This window comes from Thunnus albacares, chromosome 7 (genome assembly GCF_914725855.1).
Source record: "Thunnus albacares chromosome 7, fThuAlb1.1, whole genome shotgun sequence".
Taxonomy (NCBI): Eukaryota; Metazoa; Chordata; class Actinopteri; order Scombriformes; family Scombridae; genus Thunnus; species Thunnus albacares.
Genome location: NC_058112.1, coordinates 10,118,496 through 10,144,932, shown reverse-complemented (window position 1 = coordinate 10,144,932; position 26,437 = coordinate 10,118,496). Strand labels below are relative to the sequence as shown.

The 26,437-nt window shown below is 40.0% G+C and overlaps 1 protein-coding gene across 2 annotated transcripts; it reads left to right on the top strand.

The window, feature by feature from the left end:
• The first annotated feature begins 588 nt into the window (after window positions 1-588).
• LOC122986181 (protein arginine N-methyltransferase 8-B) lies at window positions 589-26,386 on the top strand. Of its 2 annotated transcripts, none has more exons than XM_044357311.1 (10): window positions 589-1,341; window positions 6,565-6,816; window positions 8,702-8,857; window positions 14,377-14,440; window positions 15,288-15,430; window positions 15,939-16,026; window positions 17,340-17,455; window positions 20,102-20,252; window positions 23,537-23,658; window positions 24,186-26,386. In XM_044357311.1, the coding sequence occupies exons 1-10, from the start codon at window positions 1,273-1,275 to the stop codon at window positions 24,267-24,269; spliced, it is 1,245 nt and encodes a 414-aa protein (XP_044213246.1). In that variant the 5' UTR covers window positions 589-1,272; the 3' UTR covers window positions 24,270-26,386. The 2 variants fall into 2 exon arrangements, with proteins under 2 accessions (XP_044213246.1, XP_044213247.1); XM_044357312.1 differs by lacking the exon at window positions 24,186-26,386 and adding an exon at window positions 20,373-20,435 and having other exon boundaries at window positions 23,537-23,623.
• The last annotated feature ends 51 nt before the right edge of the window (window positions 26,387-26,437 follow it).

Genomic DNA, 26,437 nt, shown 5'->3' with positions numbered 1-26,437 from the left:
TCCTGGTACCTGCTCGCTGCCTGGTGAGTGTCTGCCCACCCTCTCTGCTGAATAATGTAACAAGTGGTGAGTGGTGTGGGTGGTAGAGAGGGATGGCCTCTCCTCAAAATAGACTCCAGTGCAAAAGCAGAAGACTTCACAGACAAGATACAGTGGCACATGCTTAGTTATGAAACTGTTCTGCCGACAGGAGCATTCTGCAGTAAACACAGAGAATGAAACTTACAGCCAAAACCACTGCAGTGTGGGCAGAACCTGTATATTTTTTTTTATGACAGGTCTAATATGAAAAGGTTAAAAGAAATATGAAAATTGCAAACATGGCACTAGCAGAACTGTACAAGGGATTACTGTACATTTAATTTCATTAGGGATATACTGAACAGCTGAGAAAGGAAATAGGAATCAAGGAAACGGGTGTGTGTGTGTGGTGTGTATGTGTGTGTTTTGAGGTTGAACTGGTTTATCCCTGGAGTGAGAAGAGCAGGTGAAGCATATAATAGGCATGCAAACAGCACTTTCTCTTACTCCTGTGTGCAACCTGAGCACAGAGCGTCCTCGGCTTTCAACAGAGTGAACCAACTCCAACTTTCTCTGGGCAGGCGGCGTTCAGCACTTTGTGTGCACGGAGAGCGAATAAATGGAACAAAGATCCTTGAAACCAGATGAGTTGCATTGAGTATGATGAGCAGGGGGACATCCACGGTGGCATGTGCTCAGATGAAATTCCTGGGCACGTTTTAAGAGTGCACTCATCAGATTTCTCTGCATGTAGTCAGCGGCAAATGCAAGTCCTCTCACTCTGAGAGGTAACAGCGGCAGCCGTACTATTTTTAGAAACAATGTTGCAGTAGAGGAATCAATCAAACTGGGGCTAAAACAGTGAATCCATGACAATCTGCTGCTTTTAGTGCAGCAATCTGCGATTTCCATCTGCGATTGCCAGGTCATGGGATAGGACGTTGCTTTTTTTTAATACCTATGTTATCTCAGCTGATGATGCTCTCATCTCTCATACTCTCTAGGAAAGCACACCAGTGGACTGCAAACTTTTGCACAATGGAATCTACACTTTATGGCAATGTCGGCTGCTATGCTTTAGGGACCTCATGTAGTTTTGTGTCATTTTACAGTCTTAGAATTTCAAAAAAACACTGCAGTGTGGGATGTGAATGAGAATTATTCAACGACAAAGAACTACAGAAAGGAGCCTGGGAATCGGGAGGCGCATAGTGTTTTCTGTCAAGTGGAAGCACATTTTTGCCGGCTCTTATGGGAATTAAGCACTCGTCCCGCTGCATGCTCCTCAGGAGAAAAATGGCGGAATCCGAGAGCATGGAGGTAAGTGTAATGAACACCTTTGATTTTCTTCGCTAGAATGAGAGTGCTCAGTTTTCGGACTCTGTTAGAGCCCTAAATGCGTCCTGCAGCATGAGTCCTAGCTTTAAAAGTTGCATCTAGGACATATGCCGGATGCTGCCTGTCCGGATAGTGAGACAGCAGTCCTGAGTGATAGATTCCCTCTGCAAGGATGTTCACCTTCGACAAAACAGGCGTTTTGTGCAGAGCAGGCGCCAGACAAGTGAGATTTTTTTTAAAACATCGAGCACAGTTGGAAAAAAAATCCTTGCATCGACTTACTGGTCGTATTATACGGTCTCGTTTTTAACCGTGTAGCTCCTAAGGTTGGGTTGTTGTGCAGGGATTTCAGTGTGAGAAACAGTGTGATTTCACTTTTATTAGAAGATAAGACAGTGATGGGATATTGCAACAAAGCTTTGTGCTCTCTCCCTCCCTTACAGCATAAACAGTTGTCCAACAAAAACATGTTCGCAGACAATGTCTTGCAAAATAAACAACAACAAAAAACCAAAACGTAAAATACAATGTATTTGTTGGTCTTTGATTTGTTTTTAATAAGGAATATCTGGTGAGCGATATGAGGTTGAACGGGACACAGCGTGTTGCTGCTTTCCATCTTGCGCTGTCCAAGGTACTGCAGCACCTTGCAGACTGGGACTGCAGAAAGTGGAGTGAGCATAGTACATGGTGTTTCAGGGCCCATGGGTCCTTCAGGGATCTCTCTAAATAGGGGAAACCCAAAGATGCAGGCAGTAGTTTCTGCCTCCCCCAGAAATCTTACAGTGCTATTTCCTCAAATGCACAGTATGTGGTAAGTACCTTGTACTATGATCTACATTCTGACACATTTCATAGAGGAATTTGTCTACCGTGCCTCCTTTTTGGGGCTATAAATTCAAAACAGAACAGCATGAGCTCAATGTTTCATTGAGTCCTGTGCTATATCTGTATTCACAATGAGCAATGCGATGCTGATTTATCTGGAAGGAATGCTTAAAAGATTAAAACACCCTGTGAAGTTGGAGACAGCCTCATGTTGCTTCACTATACATTATTAATCACAAAAAACTTCCTTCTAAGCAAGCTCATTCACAGGAGAAGCCTTCCTCAAACTCACAGCATTTTATCAATATACTTACCTCCTGAAGGCAGCAGGCACCTGATACATTAGAATAGGGCACTGGATGGATGGATCTTTCCCTTCCCCTGCTCTCTGCTGCTTTGGAATATTTGTGTTATCAGAGGCGCCTAAGTGCAGTAATGGCACAGAACCAAAGTGATTGTCTTTTCTGGCTGGTAGAGGATTTTTTTCCCCATGAAATGATGAATTGTGAGGCTGATTTTCTGTAAGTTTATCTAAGTAAAAAGCCTTCTTTCCAGTAGACCATCAGTAAGTGTTGCCTATGATGTTTGACACAAATATGCAAAGACACATTTGTTTACCAACTAATCTACGCATTGACATCAGGAGGAACATTATACAAACGAGTCAACTTCAATAGTGAAACAAAGTGACTTTTCATACAGACGAGTAGCAAGTGAATGCCCTTCTCAGATGTCAAGCCTCACCTCAGTGTAGAAATGAGGATCCAGTCTGAAATAGAACCTCAAATGTGTTTATCTGTCTGAAGGGTCGGTGGCAAGGACGCGCGTACCCTCGCTTTCCTTTGACAGGGCATCTCAGTTACACTCTCTGCAGCTGCTCTCCTCTGACCGTACTGCACCCCGAGTCTACTTCAATTTATCTCTTAATGACGGCTCAGAGTGATTTTTGTTTTTCCGCAATGCAACTTTTTTAGAAAGTGCTTATCGGATTCTGTATTAAACTTGGCATCCTTAATCACCTCTTCTGTGGCCCTGTCTTGTAACTATTGACTCTGTGAGTCTTGGCTTGGAGCCAGCTGTTGATCAAATCCTGCTTTTTTTTTGCTTTTTTTTTTCAGAAGATGCCAAGAATTAACCTGCAGTCTTCACAACTGTACGGATCTCGCAGCTGACCATAGTTTAACTTTAGGTCAGATGTTGAAAAGACAACATTGATTATGTCATTTCTGAGAAAGTGCATTATTGAGTAATTGATAACCAAAGTGATGAACATGTGAGAATGTATTGCACTGCACTGAAGTGGTCCCTTTTCAGATCAACATTGGGGCTTAGAAAAGTTTGACAGTTGGTCTTCTTAATTACAAGCAACTCACAATGCATCTCCCATATAACAAACAATCAAACTCTCTGAACTTTAGACCAAGCAGAGGCACTGATCTTCTAATTTCCCAGAGGTTGGATGATAAAAGCGTAATGTTACTTAGCATTTGACTCCGTCACTATTGTTATTTGTACAGATCAACTTAAAATCCATTTAAACCAAGGAGAAGGCAGCACTCAAATATGATCATTATTCAACAACTGCTGTTCTAGCTTTTACCAATAGTTTTCAGAATTTTCTTACAATTTCAGTATAAAAGTTAACATAACAGTGATATTACTGTTCATTTATGTTTGGATGTTGCAGGTGGAATTAGAGACCAGATCTCAAAATGGCATGTATGGTAGCAGTAGGGTAACTGAGCAGCCATGAAATGATCTTTCTCAGGGTTTCTGCTCTGCATCATTAGTGAACACCTGATATTTAACTGACCAAGGTCAGCTTTGGTGTGAATGCACCATGTTGTGACCAGGCATTTTCACACATCATTTTCTTGGTCGCTTTGTCCCTGTCCCTGCCATTTTAAACCCAGCAGGAAAAGAGAGGACAAAGATAAATATGATGGCCATCTTAAAGGGATACGTACAAGTAGGAGGAGGGAAAAAAAGGAGGAGAGGAAGAAAATCGACTCTTTCAAACAAGAAAATCAATGCCACTGACAGAAATCTGACTTTAAGTCCACTAGATGTATGTGCCACAAATTGCTGGTGCTGTAAGTTACAACAGTATGACTTCATCTGTTAGTGAGGTTATACACCTTATTGACTTTGTTATATGTCAGTCCTATTAGATTAATCCTAATCCTACTGACTGGGGTACCTGCAGACCCCAGAGATCTACTTTTTGTACTTTTTGTCATATCTCACAGGTGCTTTATTCTATCATTCTGATTTTTTTATGACTTTGTCAATCAATTTGTTCTGAATGACTTCATATCTCTGTTTTCTGTTTCTGTTTTAATGAGTACTTTTTAAATACCAATGTACTTGGGGTCCTGGGGGAGCCCAGTCAAAAGCATCCAATTTCACCTATGCAGTTTTAATAGATGGAACAATTTATTGAGTTCATATTTGCCGTGGGTCCTAATTTTAAAGTATCACACACTATCGGGGGGTGGTGAGAGCACTCTGTCAGTCATTTTGAAGGAGACAGACACAAATGCAGCAGACATAGATTTCCTCATGTGCTCTGTCGACAACCCTACATTTTTGTATTACACAATATGTAAATTAACTAACTTTCCTAAAATAATAATAATAATCTGTTTTTTCAGATGACATTAATCACATAACTAATAATGTTTTGAGAAGAAATAAGTTTTTAAATAAATTTGTCGTTTTTTTCTTACACTACTTTATTCTTGGGGTCCCCAGGGACCCCAGTTAGTAGTCCTTGTATGTTAAATATGTTGATATGATGAGGGTTAAAGGACCAGTGTGTAAGATTTAGTGGCATTTAGTGGTGAGGTTGCAGATTACAACTAACTGAATACATCTCCCTCGATCCACCCCTTCAAAGCATGTAGGAGAACCTACGGTGGATGTGAAACACGCGTAAAATGCAAAAGGCCCTCTCTAGAGCTAGTGTTTAGTTTGTCCGTTCTGGGCTACTGTAGGAACATGGTGGTGCAACACTACAGCCTCTGTGGAAGAGGACCCGCTCTCTATGTAGGTATAAAGGACTCTTCCGGTGATTATACAGTAATTGAAACATATTTATGAATATTTTATTCCATCTCTGCCAGGTCTGTTCTGCTTGATGCCACTAAATTCTACACACTGGACCATTAACTGATTTTGTGGCCACTTGGGGAAAGTACAGATAAGCTGTAAACACAACGATGACGAAAAACATGGGGAAAAAAACTTGGATAAAAGCAGCTTTAAATTTATAGAATTGTTGGAAATTGTGTCATTATCATTTATCAGGGCAACTCTTTTTCTGCCAGATGCCTTGGGTGCATTAAATGTAGAGCTGGACTTCCTTCTGAAGGTCATTGTTGAAATCTTAACACTTAAGTCAAAAAAGCTGCTGCTATCCTTCGCCTCAAAGATAGAAAACCACCTTTTGAAAAGCTAGATGACCTTAGCTGGAGAGGAAGGTGTAGTACAGAATTCATAGCTCTGAAAGATACAGGTGCAACATCAAAAAATGCAAGGAATAGTTTAAATCCCAGCAGAAGCATGTTCCACAATATACTGCAAGATCAGACTGGATAAATGAAAAATGAAGAGGCAATAACAGTAGTGGTAAGGTCTTTATTCCTAAAATTATACATACAATGCCTGAAAAAGATGCAAGTCTTTCAATTTTCTATTCTTCTTCCTTGCTTTCTTCTTTCAGATAAAATATTAAATATATTCTTTTAATAAACGCCACCTATTTTTGTCCATCCTCACAATTATTTATCATTTATTTTTAGAAGCCTGAGAGTTGGAATGAGAATAAACACCAGAATGGTTTACTGGCTCAGTACTGAGATGCATGGCTGTCTCACCATGCTTATACCTTCCCAGCAGGTCTCAGAGGTGATAATCAGGGCATTATGGGTGTACCTTCTGTGCTTTCTCGCCTTCTGCCTTCTGTTGACAGACAGGCTGACTTCATGTCAGTGATCCGAGTTTCCTCCAGATTGAATGGACTCTCTGGACTCTGTGAACTCACCAGACAGCTTCATTGAACAGCAAGCTGACAGATGAGCTAAGAGGCATGAGAGCAGATAAAAATGTTAAGGGGAATGGCTGATAAGTCTAAGCCAATCACTGTCTATAAATGCAAACTGTTCCCTCTGATACTATTGATGCATTTGGTTGGAAGAGAACATGTGTTGACAAACCTGCAAGTTTTCCGGTGTATCAGCACAGGTAAATCACTCTGTTACTTGAATGCTTCCAAAAGAAAACACCTCTCTTATTCCAAAGGAAGTTTGACTTTAAAAAATCCCAGTGGCCTCAGACTTAATGAAGTGTTTTTCTTCTTTATCTCTCTCTTTCTAGCAACCACAGCCGCAGCCACAGCCACAGCCAATCCGCATAATTCCATCCCAGTCGGCACAGCCCACCTCGTTGCCCAAGCCTGTGCCTTCCATCCAGCATGCCACACGGCCTCCTCTACCGCCACACACACCCCATGCTGCCAGCCTCCCAAGCTGTCCTGGCCGGGGCAAGATGTCCAAGTTCCTCAACCCGGAGGAGATGACCTCACGAGACTACTACTTTGACTCTTATGCCCACTTTGGTATCCATGAGGTACGCCTGTATGTCCTATGACAGTGATATCCACAATAGATATTTATTCTGTTTCTTATTTCTGCATCCGTTCTTGACGAGGATAATGTGATATACTGATACAATATCTGAGTCATGCATAATAGCTGTTTTAAAAAAAAAAAGTCCCAAGGAAAGAAATAATCTAAGGAAATAAACTCAGGAACTAAAAATTATGTTTGCACATCTAATATAGAAGCCCCAGGACAAAATTGATTCTTGCATTGCTTGCAGCTTGTGGAATATGCATCTTCCTTGACGTACTAATTTTCTCATCAGATAAGGCCAACAAATAATTGTAATCACAGCTCTACATACAACTGCACATTTGTGAAAAATGTGTAATTTACAAATAATAATAACACCATATATGACAAATAGACCACATACAGAAATGTATTCAGAATCTATTATAATGCTTACAATTTATTTTCACTTTGAATGTGGGTGTCAGTCAGTCAATGGGAGTGAGTGCGCCTATTAATCATACATTGCTTTGCAAAACTGGATGTAAACACAATTATGCTTGGAAGAGCAACAGATTACAATATCCCTGCAAGATCTAGCTAACAAATACATGGACAGTTTGGGTTAAAAATTTTATTTTTGTCACTTCCCCTAAAGAAGCATAGATGATATTGTTAAAATATAGACTTCCTGCCTGATCACTTGTGTGTTTTTTTCATTCACCTCTAAAAGAGTTTCTGTGACCTTAAATCTCATCAGTTAAGTCTGTGGTAAAATGTCCCAATTTGTAAAAAGGGAAAAATTATTATTAGTTATTTTCCTCGAAAGAAGGTCTAAAGACTCTTTTCCCAAAGATTTCACCCCAAAGTTGCCATTATTAATTTGGTTTGAAAACAGAAGAAAATCAGACAAATGTAATGCTCTCCATCTTGAAAAGGCCACACTAATAGTTACTTTTGTTTTCTGCCACTGACCTTTTTCCTTTTGCCTCTTTTCCCTTTTTTATACCCTATTGTTTCAGTTCTTAAATGATGATTCTGTGTGACCTTTTTTCGTGAACATAGCCTCCCAGGAAGCTCATCCTCCTGCTCTGGACCACCCCAACAACCTCTAACAAATAAATGCTTTATGTCAGAAATGGTTAGGGCCATGGTTGAGGTTACGGTCAGCCAGTCCCATTAAAGGACATAAGATCTGAACCCATCATAAGACAAATTTCTGCTCGGGAGGCGGATGACCTTGTGTAAGCGCTACTTGAAGGAAAATGGCAGCAGACAATTTTGATAAAGTTCAAAACCGATGAAACTTTTTCCAATCTTGATCAACAGTCAGACCTTATTAAACATATGAAATAACATTTCTTTCCCTCTTTTTGTATGTCATACTTCTACCATTCAAAACTGCATTAGAATATTTCTGCAAGCGTAGCTGTTCCCATAGAAATCAGCTGCATTCTGAAGAGAGGAGACACAGGAAGTATTAAAAGCTGCATAAAAAGAGCACGTTACGAGTGTGACCTGTGAAATGAATTTTTAATATTTTCGGGATGTAGGTCAGGTGTATTTTTTGTTGGTTCTGAATATAATTCACACATTCACACATGCATGCACATAATGAGGGAGACGGGGAAGAGATGCAGACAGGCTGATCCTGCTGGCTCACAGGTTGTATTCAGGAACACCCAGCTATGGATTTGAATGTAAAACCATACACCTAACAGGAAATAGAGTAAGATTAGGTGAGGGCTGTGTGCTATTTGTCACTGCTCCACTGCAGATATCACAGCAAATCCAGACCCCCAATGGCCAGCTTCAAATCCAAGAAAACATATTGTCACTTTCCGCTGGGGTAAGCCTTGTCAACATCTTCCTGATATTATTTGTCATCTGCTTAAAACCAGGAGATGCTGAAGGACGAAGTGAGGACGCTGACCTACAGGAACTCCATGTACCACAATAAGCACGTGTTCAAGGACAAAATAGTGTTGGATGTTGGAAGCGGGACTGGGATCCTGTCCATGTTCGCAGCCAAAGCAGGGGCAAAGCACGTGTACGGGGTAAGACATGTTTCCCTTTCAGTGGAGCCCCTTATCGCACAGAACCATCAGGATCTGATCACTGCCGAGCCCAGCCTGACAACCTGCTCACACTGTGCACATGTACTGTATGTGTATGGCCGCCTCCCTGTGTATCTGTTCATACATTTTAACCATTTTCCCCAGACTCCCCATAATCTTCAAGGAATATCTTGTCTGACAGGCAGGTGATAAAAGTGTGTGGCCTCTCAGGCAGGTTGACAGGCTGAGCCGTCGTGATTTGAGAGCTCTCTGTTATCGTGTACTGGAGCAGAGGTAATTGCTAGTCAGGGCATGTCTGAGGATACATGCTGGATACACACCACAAGCTTGGGATAACCACGTGGAACTTATTTTTGTGCGGTGGCTCCAGACAGCATATATTTGCTTCAGGGGAGGAATGATTAACTTGGAATTGCCAAGAGACTTGTTCTGAGCTACTGGTTGACATTATGTGTTTATGTGTGTGTGTGTGTGTGTGTGTGTATGTGTGTGTGTGACTTCGCCTTGCTTCTCATGTTTGTTTGTCTTTTCTCCTATGCTGTCTCATGCAGTTTCTCTCTTCCTCTGTCTCTACCATCCTCACATTCTGCACTTGGAAGTTTGTGCTTCATCTCATTTTTGTGTTATGGTACTGCTGCCCATCTGGCGCAGTTCTTTTTTCCCATATAAATGGGACTAAGACTTCAGGGATTTAGCTCACCTTTGACTCAGATGTTCTTAGAGTGAGCTCTGCACCAAAGCCTCATACCTTTATCATACCTAAACCCAATAAAGCTCCATGTGAAAGATGAGCCTGTGAGGTGGAGGGAATGGGCTGCGGGCCAACAACAACATTACTCTATCATATGGACGTCATGAAAGAAGGAGGAAAAGTGATAACCTCGATTCTGGATCCACAGAGTACCAATAAAAGGCTCTTTGCTGCTAAATTCCACATGTGTCTGAGCCACATAACCCTGATACATTAAGTCCATATTTAATGCCCCACGCTTGTACATCATTAAATGATTAATATAAAACACTTAGATGTTAAATAATGTAATCCAAAACAGAAACACATTCTTATCTGGAATGATGAGATCTGGAGCACTCAGTAAGAGCGTTTTAATAGGCTGCAGCAACTAACGTTTATATAAAGCATTTCTGCATCAGAGTAAGCACAGGCACTGCTTGTGTAGACATTTGAAATGCCTGTGCAGACGGACAGATTCTGGCCATTGCTCATGTCTAGCCAATTTCAGGGTGGAGGCCCAAACATGATTTGCATTCACACAGTGCACAGTATTTAAGATTCTTGGTGCAAATATCTGTTTTATGCTCTGCAATTCTCATTTTTAGAGCTTGTTAAGTTTGACCGACATGCACAAGACCGCAGGGACATTTCAATATATAGACTGCAGTTACTGCAGTTGATTAAAGACTTGATTTAGAATTTCCTCCTCATGCTTGGGTGTGTAGATTCCTTTGCATCGGCGGAATTAGAGCAGTGAGCACACTGATAAAAAAGCAGCGAGGGGAGATGGCAGCCAAAAGGTGGGCGGAGGTTTGAAGAAATATGAATGGATGAGACAGACTTTAAAGTTACATGCTCATCAGAATGCAGTCAGTGGGCATTTGGAAAAGATATCCCAATTAGAGAAGGATCACTTTTTAGAATTAAGTCAATGTTTAAGTATTGTTTGTTTTATCGTAAAAAATGACAATTTTAATCTTTTCCGTGCTTGTTTCTTTTGTATGCTTGAATATCTTTTGACAGATTTTATAATAGAACATGTCAGTGTTATCATGGACTTGTAGCAAAGAATGACTGATTGCAAACATGAGAGCAAAGTACACTAAATTATTTGTGTGTTTTGTTTATGGTTTTCATCTTATCAGAGTTACCATAATCATCAGTTTCAGACTTGTCAATAGTGCTCACATCAATGTCCAAGTCGTAATCATGACTGGGAAACTGATTCATCTGAAAGCTTTGATATCTATTGGGGTTTAATAATACATAATATACCTTGCCAAAGTCCATTGCTCAAGGTAATTTAATCAAAATGTTCGGGATATAGTGCTAAATTATGTAAAGCGCAACATTTTAACCCCCAGACAACCAACTCTGCAATCATACCACAGTCTTGAGTTGTTCAGTGATGTGATCCCTCCAGAGTCATATCATAGCCTGTTTTTATCATCTCCACCCTCCATGTCAGAGGTGTTAAGAACATGTATGAACAAATCTTTAACATGGAATCTTCAAATGGAACTGAATATACTGAATCCCCATTGTCACTGACTTTATAAGTAGCTTTTAACAGTGGAGACTGAGAGTGCTGTTGTCAGCTCAGTCGTGATTCACAGTACGTTATAACTCTGCTGCAAATAGTTGACTGCTGAGCTATCAACCATTTTGTACCAATTGGAAAATAAAACCTCATCTTGCTTAGCTGAATCTACTACTGACTGAAATTAATTCAGCCTGAATCAGCACTGAATGTAACAAAGTTATGAACGGTGATGCGTTCACTTACTGTGAACAGTGTGATGGTGATGAAGTGAAACTACACTGTCAGCGAATACAAATCTTTAAACTGACCTGAAAAAATTGATTTGAATCAGCAAAGTAATTCATAATGTTAATTTCTACCCCATATGACATGAAGAAGTCTGTATAGATGACACATTCCAGGTCTCACCAACCCCTGATATAAAACTATAGGCAGTGACTTCCAGTTCACAAGCTCACCCATGCTTATTGTTCACCAGTCACTCATTTACTTTGGCTCTCTGTAATTTTGCACAGAGCAGGTAGCATATAAAGTAAGCTAATGTGAGCTAGATACTTTTCTCAGGCTTGGTTGACCATAAATTGGCAGAAATGTGTGAATATTCAAATTTAATTCAACATGTGGCAGGAAGATTTATACTGATGTTGCTCAGTTTCTCATAGATGTGACATTAGGCAAGTATTTGATAAATGTTAGCTATAAGAAGCTGATAAGGTATATAGTTATTTGTACAGTATTAGTCATAATGTTTGTGTGGGTGGGGATGTAATATTACCTGTGATCTTAAAGAAATGATGGTTATGTAACATGTTGAAATATTGAAATATTGAATGTATTGTATTCAGACCCTTACTCACTCAAAAAAAAGTAATCTAATATATCAAAGCTTGTTCATCTGTTTGCTTTAGAATACACTCCCATATATCAAAAACTCTTTGCTTTAAATTCTTATAAACCAACTGAAACTTAAGTAAAAGTAAAAACCTGACACAGGATACTTGTTTCAAACTTATGACTCAGGTGCCATGACACCAGAGCAAAGTTAGAAACTTGCTGGGTCTCTGGAGAGAAGGACTAGTGGGAGCCCATAGAGACTGACTACAGTGACAGTGACTCTTCCTGACACCACTGAGAGGTGCAAGAGGCACCGGGTGAGGGGGTGTTGACTCTGAACACGCCTCAAGGCTTCAGTACTCCCACTGAAGCGTGACTCGGATGGACACATGGCTAATGGCTGTCTCTTCTCATAGAGGTTCAGAAAGAGATGAGAGATCATCGCCAATTAGAGGGCTGGCGTTGGCACACGCTAACATCACAGCAGTACACACATGCACACGTATGCCTGCAAGTGCACATGCATACAAACACCTGGTGCAGCATTACTGTAGGTGTTTGTTTATGCAGTTGATACAGGCTGGTTTTTAATGGGCAGATCCATGGGCCTTGTGTACGAGTAGTTGACAGACATACAGGCGGAAGGCTGTGGGCACCACCAGCAGCCTCCTGACTGCTCCTCTACTAATAGGCAGCAGAGAATAGGGCTGCCCCAGGGAGGCAGTGCTGTAGACCTCAGCTAGACATCAGAGGCCAGAGTTTAATCTCAGTATGCATGTTATACTGAATTGCAGCAACAAAAAGAGAAATATCCAAGATGATATCTCTCAATTTGTCCATCTCACAGTTGGTGCGTTGCTTATAGAGCATGTCGAATCAGTTTCTGGCCCTATAATAAAAGCCTGATAGACCTCATTCTTCCATGAGAGTCCAAGGCACACCTGAGTGCTTCTATTTTCCAGCCCACTCTCTCCACAAGGGTCCCAGCCTGGCTTTGCCTTTTTACGATCCAGAGCACCTAGAGTTCATTCATTCAAGAGTCGTCTGCTTGATTGCGACCAGATGGATCTCTTGCTGCACAAATAAGTCTGCACACCTCCGACAAACCGAGTCCCTGGAATGGTGTAACACAGTGTACACACTGAGCTGAAAATCTATACTCTCAGACTCCCTGATGTTGTAAGAACCTTGTATTGACAAATGACTCCTGCTGAAATATGTCCTTATTTTTGTTTGAGAGCTGCTTACTACAAGTGTCCAGAGTTTCCTCTGATGAATGAAGGACCTTTATTACTGGATGTTGTAACTCTGTTATTGCTGGCACCTCCATAAATCAGCAATGAGTCCTGCGCTGGTGGGCAGACCAGGAAGTACAAAATATGCCAAGCGAGGGAGCTCAGAACAAGAGAGGGTATGGAGGATGTAAGGATGCTGCTTAGGGAAATTATTGCAGATATTGCAGGAGAGACTGAGGAAGGCAGTGGGATAAAGAGAAAAGCAGCAGGGTGAAGACAATTTAAAAGAATTTTAAATGACAAAACAGTAATGAAACTAGAAGTTTGAGGTCCATCAGGGCTAAATGCCTGGTTTCGGTTGAACAATGACTAATCTCCACCATAATTACTTAAAGTAAGATGCTCTTGCAGTGTTTCAGTGGCAGCCATTACCTTGTAAATTCTTTTCCTTCATGTTCTTTTATTTTCCACTCTTTAAAGAAATAATCTGGTGATAGTAAGCCAGCTAATACTCTTTCAAGTTTTCTAACCAGGTGCAAACCTGAAGTGTTTCAATCAGGAATGAAAGCCACCCATAGAGAGATAAGAAACAAGAAAAAATACTGTGTTTTCTAACAAAGAGCACCTTATAAGTGGCTGCAGTGTTGGACAGACATGCTTGTGCAGCAACAAGACTTTAGGTCATTAGGACTTTTTTAAAATTCTAGAAGTGAATGTTGCTGCCTGTTAGGGCCACACATGGGACATAAATGATTGCTTTCCCACGACCCTTCTCAATAAAAGAATATACAGTGTCATCCTGGTTGCATCATCTGTCTTTAGAGACTACCTGTTGCAACTAGTTATTACAAATGTCTAATGTAACAAAACATGTAGACATCAAATGTCAAAATTTCAACTATCTAAATGAGTTTATTTTCTGTTTCACAACTGGACTCCTGTGTGTTATTTATTACCCCAGCAATAAAAAACAACAACTATGTGAGACGTACTCCTTCCAATCAACATCAGTGCAGCAATAACATTTATAGTGTTCTGAGTTTACATTATAAGCAAACTGAGGACAAGTCAGTACAAGTGCAGTAGACATTCTATTACAGTAATTGATCTACAGTATGGTCAGTTGATACTTTTTTCTTTTCTTCTCCACCAGATTGAATGTTCCAGTATATCAGAGTACTCAGAGAGGATCATCAAGTCCAACCACCTCGACAGTGGTAAGAGCTGAAAGTTTTCCTCCTCACTCCATCCTGATGACACTGCACTTTATTCTCAGTGGAAGACAACAGCAAACTTGGTTACGGTAATGATAGACATAGTGAATGAAGAGGAAGGAAGGAAGGATTGCAGATGCTGACATGTATAAAAGAAGAAGAGGGGTGCTCATGGGTATTCTACTGTTGGGATTTTGAATGGTTGTTGGTTGAATTCTGAATCTGTATTTATAGTTTCATACTGGCTGGACAGGCTCATTTGTATTCAATTGTACAAACATATTTCCAAATGATGTAACTTCAAAGCATGTTTTTTATCATAACACCCCTGCAACTTTGAAAATAAATTTACTGACTGTGCATCTGCCAAATAATAGCTCCATAAACCACACTGTCAGCAAATGTTCTATCTATAAACTTATGAATATCAAGTATGCACCAGTAATTGGAACAAGAGTTAACACTATGTTCAGTTTTAGCACAAGAAGGCCAGTGAATAAGCAGAAAGCAATCACCAGTTGGAGGAAGAGGGTTCTCATGTCATTCAGACAAACACTTTGTATCACCAGGGAAACTCTTTAATAACTTCTCGCCAAGGCAGAACAAACAAAGCTGAAGTCAGCTAATCTCCGGCAGGGCAAAGATCCACTTCTACTCTGTAAACCCCAACTGGGCTGCTGATTTCCATAAGAACAGCATGGCTACCATGGGAGCACATACTGTACCAACTTTCTTTCTTTCTTTCTTTCTTTCTTTCTTTCTTTCATGTGTAGGAGTTTGTAAAGACGCTTTTTATATGCTGAAACATCTAGCATTGCTCATGATTTAAAAGATATGTCATGTGTTTCAGTGATCACCATCTTCAAAGGTAAAGTGGAGGAGGTGGAGCTTCCTGTAGAGAAGGTCGACATCATCATATCGGAGTGGATGGGTTACTGCCTCTTCTATGAATCCATGCTCAACACTGTCATCTTTGCCAGGGACAAGTGGCTGGTAAGCTGCGTGGAATATGTGTGTGTGTATTACAGACATGAATTAGCGTGTCCTGCAGTAACACCAGTTTCTAAGCTACCAGGCATAAACTAAGCCACAAATACTATTTTTTTAACCAAATAATAATAAAAATAATCCTGCTCAACTAAATATAATAACACAGGATTTATTGCATTAACAGAACAAACGAACAATTTAAAACACAATTCAAAAGTCAGGAAGCATGATTACATTAATGGGACATTTTTAATGTTTAATTAAAAATACTTTTATTGTTATTATGTATTCTTTTATATAACATAACTGGAAAATAACAGTTATAGTCTTGCAGTTGTGCATCATGAGCAGAGGTCCTGCTCCATCAGTCAGCACACAGAGGGAGCAATAACTCCTCAATTATTTAAACTTGTACTTAGTTTAGGAATGAAATGTCACAAATGTTGTAGACCTTTTATAATGTGTTCAGAATTCATTGCTGAGTTATTTCCTTGCCTCATTTGTCAAACAGAAACCCGGTGGATTAATGTTTCCTGACCGTGCCTCTCTGTATGTGGTGGCCATAGAGGACAGACAGTATAAAGACTTCAAAATACATTGTAAGCTCAGTGTGAGAGTGTGTATGTAATGTGGGGCTGTGTGTGTGTGTGTGTATTCATTACCTGAACCTGGATTCTGAAATGTAACTGTCTTGTATTGCACCAGGTGTCCTCAATGTAGCTGTAGTTCGCCCCTTGGGCAGCTATAACCAGGATTATGTCTCTATATTGGAAATGAACCATGCATGTAGAACACTGTCCACAACCCTGCATTGTACTCACACAAGTGCGGTTGCATTCACGCACAACCCTTTCAGCACTGCAAATGATTCTGAACTTTTCCTCAGGCATAACACTGGGGGCGGTAATTGGTATTATAAGTCAACAAGCCTCTCCATCTCTGTATCATCCCACTCTAAGCCCGCAAGGAGGACCGTAGGCGATGTTTTGCTTCTGGACACAAAGCGGTGCCAAAGTCAGTGTTAAGCTGGTGCATAACCTAGATGACAACAGAGAAACAGAGCAATAGCCCATAGGCATCCTACTCACACTCCCCCATACATCTGGGAAATTATACAACCACACTGCAGCAGATAATATCTCCGGAAAGTCATATCACATTACTTCACTGACTGTAAAGCTTTCCTAAGATGCCTGGATACACTTTAGTCTGCAATTATTCTGTAACTGTGAACTGTAGACGTGGCCAGACTGAAGTGAGTGGTGAGACAAGTACACATACTATACTGACCACAAATGTCTCTCTCTGCAGGCCTGAGTTAGAAGTGGGCTTCTGTAGCACTCCAGTAAAGCATCCTGTGGTCATTAGTGCTACTCTGCCTTATTTAAGTGAGTGGCAAGAAATGCAAATACAGTACATTACAAAGTCCCCAAGGGTGTGTGACCTGTTCATTATCACCAGCTCTCTGGCGCACTCAACTAGCTCTCTCCTTTTGGGTCATGATAGAGATGTTTGCTCACACTCACACACATCTTAAGGAGCTTAATGAATAATGCATGATTTTATTTAGCTTAAGCAGCAAGGATATCCGAGGAAAGACTTGAAGCCTCACGGAGGCTCATGTTTACAAATCATACTAGAACACAATGTGACCTTCATCTGTCATAATGAAAATTGTTTCAAAATCACAGGAGGTCTGTCTCTGGGGTCATAGATCAGACTATTCTGGGAAGATCTGTGAGATAGCCTCCGACAAGTGTTGTTTTTTAGCTGCAGCCCACCTGTTTACACCTCCTACGACTTTTACCACCGAAGAAATGGAACAAAAACTTGGAAAGAAGAAACATATTTCATATGTTTGCTGTTTAATTACCAACTGAATATGGTAAAGTAATGATAATGTATTTACCAGGGTGGGAGAACGTGTATGGCTTTGACATGACCTGTATCCGCAATGTGGCCATGAAGGAACCACTGGTGGATGTAGTGGACTCCAAACAGGTGGTGACCAACTCCTGCCTAGTCAAGGTTGGTAAAATACTGATCATAATATGGCTGATTGTCATCAATCTTTTTTTTTTTTTTTTTTTTTTACAATACTGGGCTTCATCACCCTTGTAGCAAATTGTAGGCATCAGGTGTTTTCTATCAGTGGCACTGATGACCATTGGTTTATGCAGCAGCAAAACCCTATCACGAGATTATCACTGCTATGGTTCAAACTTCATTTTTGATCTTGGAAACAGCAATTGACAAAAGAATCTTATCACAACATCCATCTGGTGGCTGTTGGAGCTTTCTATCATATTATATGATCTTCATCACAAGATTGAGTTTGCTCACTTTCTCAAATTTCCATTTTTCTTTTCTGAGCACTTGAAGTATACCAGCAGTCTTACCAGAAGGTCTATTGAGCTTTTAAGCCAACATTGACAAGAAGTCAGAAGACATCAGAAAAAATGGAAATGTAAACATTTACTGATGAAGATTGTACGATATGATCAAAAGCTCCAGATCAGCTACCAAATGCACCCTTTGGTGAGATTGTTTTCTCAACATTATCACTACTGTCAGTACACTTCATCTGTGGAGGAAAACTGTGCCAACGAAAACTGAACAGACCATCAGTAGTAAGAGGGAATGATTTGACTGCACAATGTTGATATATATATATATATATTAGCAGTTGTGACTACAGTGGTAATACACACACATACATACACATGCGCAAGCACACATATATATCAACCATAACTACTCAATGACATTGATTGATTGGTAAACATATTGCATGACATGCTGTGGCTGGTATGAGTTCCACCTTGATGTATGGCTGTTGCCCTGTCTTTGTCCCTCACTGTGTGGATTAAACTGATCAGGCTGCTGTGCCATGCATGTCAATAGCAGCCTGTCTAGTTGTCCTGATTGTGCTCCTCGTCATGGTGGCCTTCTTATCGCTGACATTGATTAGACGCCCCTGCCCTATCTCATCTCTGTCCTGCTGGAAAATTGCAGTACGATCATACCTTGACTTCAGAGTTGCTTCCTCCATGCCACTGACTGTCATGCACCCATTTTTTTGTTCTCTTTGACCTCAGACAGTATTTCATTTTAAATGCTGTGAGATATTAAAGAAAAATGGCCCAGCAATCAGTCATAAGAGTTTAATAAAATTTTTGATGAAGCTGGTGGGAATGCTGCCTGTCTTTGGATCTTGTGGAGAAAAAAAAAGGCTTGCAACAATGATACCCCATTGACAAACTTTATTGTCTTTAAATGGATTACTGAATGACCTTATTAAAGTTGCACAGCTGAGCAGTAGCACACGTAGGACATCATGTTATTTAACTACTGCTCAAAACTTTGGCAACAATACTCGATGAGCACCATTACATTAGTATAATCCTGGAGAAAATAATTAATTTAATATTAACAACCTAGTGCTCTTAAAATTTTTATTTTACCTTTAATGTAATTGCAAGAGGGTAAACATTGCAGTGCATTATATTGCTGTCTTAAACTTTGAAATGTGACTTTGAGAACTTTATTCTGCATGGCCAGAGTAAATATATGGTAAATGTGTTTATGAGAGTGATTATTTTGCAAAGGCAGCAGGGGTAATCCAACATTAATATTGCATTGTTTTTATTGCCAGCAAACATAAGGCTCATTCCTCCACAGCAAATGTGACATCTGGCACCAAAGCCAGAAAGCTAGTAGTGAATATCTATTAGCACGGATGGTACATGAAACAAGATTATCACACCTCCTGCCCACATGTTTACCCTGCAGCATGCTGTAGGTTTCAGGTGAGCTGCAGTCCCCGCTGTTACTTAGCAATCAAAGCTAACATGATATGTTGGCGCAGTGCCGCTGACATGGCAGTAAACAATGATCTGGAACAATTTGTTCTTTTCTGAACATGGCCTTGCTGGACAATGAGGTATCCGATACCCTGTTAAACTGACTGGAAATAGGGCACATTTAGAGGTTTGGCCTACTAGCACCATGCATGAATAACACCTGGAGGCTGACAATAGTTAGAGCTTCCAGATAACCCCAGGCCCCCTCTCCTTGTCATATTGACACAAGGGTTACTGGCCTCATTGTCAATGGTTATTAGCATTGTGGTATAGTCCCAATGGGGGTGGACGCTGTACTGTATGTCCTGATGTACGTCCTTTCAGTCTCTTTTATGTATTGTATGTAACATCACAAAATTTCTGGATTTATTTATTTCTAGATTATTGGTAGATTGTCAGATCCTTAGTCAATGGTTGGAATAAATAAGCTATCACTAGCTGACTGGACAGCTAGCCTGGCTCTGTCCGAATGTAACAAATTCCACCCACCAGCATCTTTACAGCTCTCTAATTAAGACATTAATTTGTTTAATTTGCAATATGTTGTCTTTACACTTGGGTCCTGTGGGGATTTCTGTTTTCAGTCTTTGTGCTAAGCCAAGCTTAATATTCAATGGACAGAGATAAGAGAGGTATCTCTTTCTCATTTAATTCTTGGCAAGAAATATATATATATATATATATTCCTTTAAAAGGGGAATAAGGGATGTTTAGAGAGAGCTTAATATATTAATACCAATGACTTATGGTGTTGGAGTTTTGTTTATGTGGTCCAGATATCTGAGAAGCATCCATCTCTTTACTCCAATAGGAGGTGGACATCTACACAGTAAAGACTGAGGACCTCTCATTCACCTCATCGTTCTGCCTGCAGATCCAGAGGAATGACTACATCCATGCACTGGTCACCTACTTCAACATTGAGTTCACTAAGTGTCACAAGAAGACAGGTTTCTCCACCGGTAAGATGCCTCACACTTCTATATACAGCAATATAGGGACCTATGTGTATGTGTGGGCATACATCTGTAGCTTGTGGTATATTCATTATAGTGATAGTAATGGGATTTTTCTTTAAATAGGATTACCTTCCTCCACAGAGAGATATGAGTAAAGCTTCAGCAACAGAACAGTACCCCCCAGAGGTCAGATTCAGTATCTACTTGTACAGCAGAGTTCATACTTTCACATACACATACAATGTCTTCCCCTGACATCTTCAGTGAGCCAAATATAGATCAAATGTTAGATGTAAAAGAAAAGAGCCCTTCTGGGATAAAGTGAACTGTACAGCCCTTACAACCAATAATACATTACTCTGTTTGAGAGGATGAAAGCACAGACATCTGAACCAGTGAAGAGAAAAAGTTTTTAAGAGGACTGAAAAAAGAATGTAGTTGAAATTAGTGAGGAAAAAAACAACTTGTGTCCAACCATTCATTTGCTTGAGAAGCACTTTTATTTATGATATTGAATTCAGGCGGATGTTTCTATATACATCACTAATTAAAACAATAAAAATGCTTTTTGCCTTTAACCTGTCCAATGTTACAAGTAAACCAATAATGATATTAGAAGATTTAAAAACTTTTAGGTTTACATTCAAATTAAATTACATTTTCTGGCAGCCTTCCTTGCCAAAACCAACCCTGAGCATCCAAAATCATGTTGCAGTGAATAGTAGGATGCTGGCAGCAAGCACTTAACAGTATAGACTACTGAGAGGGAGGGGAAAAAACTAGGGAGTAAAGAGAATAAATGCCCTTGGAACTGTATTTCACTTCATTGAGCAAAAGAAACCTTCCAGAATCAAATGTGTGTGTTTATGTGGGACCTTATACTGGCAGCCAGGGGTTTGGAATCAGCTGCAGGGAAGCCTCACTAGGGCACTCGCAGTACTATTTTAGCTGAACTAAAATGGGTGTAACATCCATGTGTCAGAACATCCCAGGTTATACAGTGGTCCATTTCTCACGCTCATTGTGTGTTATGCCCATAACTAACCTTAGTAGCTGGTTACTTTGCCTAGATATGAAAGCTAAGAAGTCTAGCAGGCTCTAGGTAGGTCATGGTGAAATTTTGTGTGTGAACTCACTCTGCCTCCTTCCTCATGGTGCTTAGACGTACCTCTAATCATAGATCAGAGGCCATTTTCTAGCGTGGTCTGTGATGAGGCTTTAAGCATGGATCACTGCAGTAAATGTCATTGTACATTAGAGCAGTTCATATCAGGCTTATTGTCATGATCTGAATTTTTATGGCCAGTCTGGGCAATGCTGTGTCAGAATTGGTGTGTGACTGACCTCTAGTTGTGATGGAGTGGAAGGCATCTTACTTAGAGAAAACAAAGCAAAAAAAACCAAAACAGGTTGTATCACTATAAATGTTTGTTTGTGCAATAGATCTTATGGCATAAATAAATATGTGCATCATCTTTTATTCATCAAATAATCAGGACCTTTAATCTCCTCCATATATAGTTATTTGCTAACCCAAGCTTTTTCTGCCCAAACCCAGTTCCCTTAATTTCCTGTTCTATTGATTTTCTGCAAGTTTGTCTGTCAGGCAAGTTTTTCAATGTCAGACTTCTTGCCTACCTAAACTTTAAGATACACATCTAAACTTACACACACACAGCCAGAGTGTGCCATTGATTCCCCATACAGTCATGAAGGACAGTTATATCAGACACACACAGAGACTCTCAGCCAATGGGGAAAGGGCAAGCAGGGGTCAAAGATTAGAATTCATGCTTGTCAGTAGAAATGCCATCTCATCTACTGAATTAGCATAAGAAACACGGCATGCTTGTCAGTGTCTTAACTGAACTATGCCCAAAAACCTAGAGCCAGGGCTGTGCTACCGCCGTGCTGATTGGCAGGCCCTTTTATCTATGGACTCACAAAGAGCTCGTCTATAGAGGCAGAATTACCAAGTTGCCCCAGGACAGCTGGCAGAAATTCGATTTAAGTGCAGCTGACCTTTTGAATCTTGGCCAAGCGATCAGTAACGGTCAGGGCACTGGGGAATGCATTGCTCACATATATTTTGGGGCTGGGGTGTTAGATTTTACCCATCTATTTCTGTGCACGCGCACAGACAGAAATATATACACACACACACTTTAATGGACGTAAGGCAGCACAATAGATACAAAGTAAAACGGTGATGAAAGATGATTGTTTCAAGGTCAGGAATGCAGTCGTGCATTTTCCAACTTTTACTGCAGAGCTGTCATCTTGAAATCAAGAGGGACGGACACAGAATTGGTTCCTTGCCTCTGCTCTTTCTCTGTACATGTTGTGTTTTTTGTCCTCCTGACATGCATGTTGGCTAGACAGGAGACTGTAGATACCATCATGAGTCTATGATGGACTGACAACCTGTCCAGGGTGTCTCTCCGCCTTCTGCTCAGTGTATATTTTGGCACAGACATCAGGTCCTTGGCAGCACTCAAGAAGATTAACTGGGTAAAGTAATGAATGAATGCATCATTGACAAGGACTTTTGCCTCGCGCCTGTGACTTTGGTGTGTTGCCAAAGTAAAAAAACTCAACTTAACCCTTGTGTTTTGTTGACACAGGCTATACTTCCTCATATGCAAAATGATGATAGTTATTGCAAAATAAACCAATCCCTCCACCCCCACCCCTTTTAAACATGTTTTTTTTCTTCTAACCATATGAAAACATAACATGTAGAAAAGTATTGAAGTGTAACCTCTCCCACAAACTGGGCTTGCACATTTAATGTAAGTGACAAAATACAGAAATAACCATAAAGGCTTGCTATTATGAGGAAGTACAATGAGGAAGTATTTCATGTTTTATATGTTATATGGATTATGCAAGAACAAAAAACATTCATTTCATCTGTCAAAAGCAATTCACGGACAAAGTAATGTATGATATCCTGCATAGTGATGTTACTTAAGGGTCATTTACAACATAATGACGTCTGACTCCCCTTTAGACCTCTTAATAACAAACTGTTCTAACACTCAGGAGGAACAATGCTGCATAGCAAAGTATTGTCAGCACTGAGCACAGATATAAAGCCATTATATTTAACCATGCTTTGAAACCCCAACCAGAATACGTGTTATTTTCTGCAACAATTCATCACTTCAAAACATATTTCACCAAACAGTGTGAAGTATGTTTTTTGAGCTGTTAAATAGAGCAGGACTTCAAACAGAACATTAGGGTTAAAAGATTAAAATTGCTGTTGTATGTGTTTTTTCCAGCTCCTGATGCTCCATACACCCACTGGAAGCAGACAGTGTTTTACCTAGAGGATTATTTGACTGTGCGAAGAGGAGAAGAGATCACTGGCAGCATTGCTATGAAGCCCAATGAGAAAAACATTGTGAGTATTGCACAATCTAATGTTTACTGTCTAAGTAGGTGATGAAGATAGATGTAACATATAAATACATACATGTATAAACATTTAGTAAATATAAAATGAAAATATTTCACAGTATTACTTGGTGTCTTGTCTATATATCCGAGCTAAGAAGTGACTCATTTCCTGTGCTGCCTGCCCACGACAGATTGTTTTCTCCTCAGTGTTGGATAGCGGTCAAGCAGGCAGCAGCACTGCAATGACTTCCAGACAAACAACAATAGATTTTATTGTTGACCTTGTCAGTGTCCTCTCCTCCCCCTCTGGGAAGGAAACGGCGCTTGTGTTCTCTTGTTGTCTGACACAAACAGTCTGTTGCTTATTTAACACCATGTTCTGCTGTCGAGGCAATCTAATCTGAGAGTACTGTCTCGTCTTTTTTTCTCACTTTCTGCTGCATATTTGCTTAGTTGCTGTCTCCTAGTCTCTTGCTTCTCTGGCTTCTCTCTAAAAAAAAAAATTTCTTTTCTCTCTCTGTCAACCTGCAGCGTGACTTGGACTTTACCTTCGAGCTGGATTTCAAAGGACAGTTATGTGAAGCAGCAATATCCCACGACTACAAGATGCGTTAAGTATAACTGGGGATCCTAGTGCCTCACCGAGTACAACACCTGAGCACCAGAGGGAGACAGAGACTTCCCTTGATCCACAGACACACAGCGTAACACAAGTGGGCCAAAGAGTGAGAGGGAAGACCAGGGTAGAAACCAGGCAGAGATGGCCCCATTGACAATATCGCTATTGTCAGCGCAGTTTCTCATGAAGACAGGAAGGTATTGATGCTGACTGTTAAACAACTCTGAATGTAACACTGACAAAATGAGGTCAGGAATATTTTCTAGTCTTGATGAGTGTTATTGATTATTGATGTGCGTATATGTGAGATGGAGTGATGTACTTGTGAGTTTTGTTCAGTATTTGTTTTCCACCATAAACTTGGACCTCATGAAGGGATAGATGGCATTTTTAAAATACAGTAGAGCTCATGAATGAAGTACTGTATTTTCCACATTCTGTCAAAGCTGTAGGTAGAAAATAAGTTTAAGATTTATGTCATTATGTACTGTAGGGAACGGTCATCAGAGAAAACAAGTCAACAAGTAAGTTTATAGCTGTATCAATTTAGTATCAGTCAGCAATGTTAGAAAACTAACAGCAATGGAACACCTCAGCCAAGGAAAAACCTGTGTAGGTGCGTATAGTATATGTGTAATGTGAAAGGTAAAGTGTGTTTGCATAGTCAGTGTACTAGTAGCTTGTATAATAGAAGGTGTCGAAGCTCATACTGTTGCACAGTTTGGACTCCAGATGTGCCCCGTGTTGTCAGTTTGAGGTGACGTTGACATGCCAATAACATACCTTCCTCCATCCTAAATGCCTTGACAAGTGCCGAAGTGTACCTGGTTCTTTTCCGCACTGCTGCATTTAGCTTTTGTCTATAATTTCATATATAGACACTAACCACTCTCCTTTTACCTTGTATTGATTTAAGATTTGATGTTCCTTAAATATCTGGATATGATCCACATCAACCAATTGAACCCATAATATCCTATAAATTCCTTTGTAAGCAGGTCTGAAATCTGTGGTTTTTCAGAAGGGATGCTTGTAAGCTTTAGCTAGCCTGCTATGATCTCAGATTACAATGAAGTATTCTTAGGAGATAAAACCTGAAGACTTGTGCTAATATCTTGGCTTGAACCTAATAAGTTTGAGAATCATGCTTCTAGTAGCATTTACCATCACATGATGTGATACTGGAGTTTATGAATTTGTTCCAGTCTACTGCATTGGACACAGTTGGGACACACTGTAGTGTATTGAAAGCTGATGAAAATGATCTTCCCACTTCACTGGTGCTCTGAGGTCATTGCCAAGGTACCCACTGAAGGGTTGTCTTTAGTCAAGATGTGGATCTGGATTATCTGAAGAGGTTTTAAATATTTTTAAAAGCTCATATTAATGTACCTACTTGCCTCAAACATCAACTAAGGAAAACAATACAAAATACAATTAGTTTTATCTTTGAAAGAATTTAGTAATTGTGTGTTAAATGATATCATATCTAGAGACAAGAACCAGCCTCGATTCCTGTGTCTTCTATGCTGTGCAAGAGGGCCTAATTAATCTTTTCAGGGCTGTAACCAAAATACAGAGTATGAGCACCTTGAAGCAATTGAAGAAACTAGATAATTTATAAAGCATGCAATTAATGCTAGTAACAATCAACAAAAAGTTCAGTCTCAAACTGAATGCTGCCTTCTGAGAGCACACAGTCTGACAATTTCTTTGATCCTGGTATCTGACAGGACGCTGACTGGTACAAATAAGCAATACATTCTTATGAGTCATTACTTAATGCTTATAATCAATTATACACAATGAACCATATATTTATCTAGAGTAATACTTGTATTGAAAGAGCACCTTCTTAATCTGTCCACAGTAACACACCTATGGAAAAAGTAATGTGATGAAGATTTGGCTGCTCAAATTAAACCAAAACCTTGCTGGCCATATCGGTTCTTAGCTATGAAAATTCTTATAAATTGGCATGTTAATTCACATGTATTACTAAAAAATTGAATGTTGTTTTACATATTGTCATGTCAACTTAAAAAATTGAATAAACAGCAATGTGCAAACTCATCCACCAGGTGATGCTGTATAACTTCTTAACAATTTCATAGTACAAGGAAGAAATGACTCAGTCACCTGGTGTTTTACAAATTATATTAAC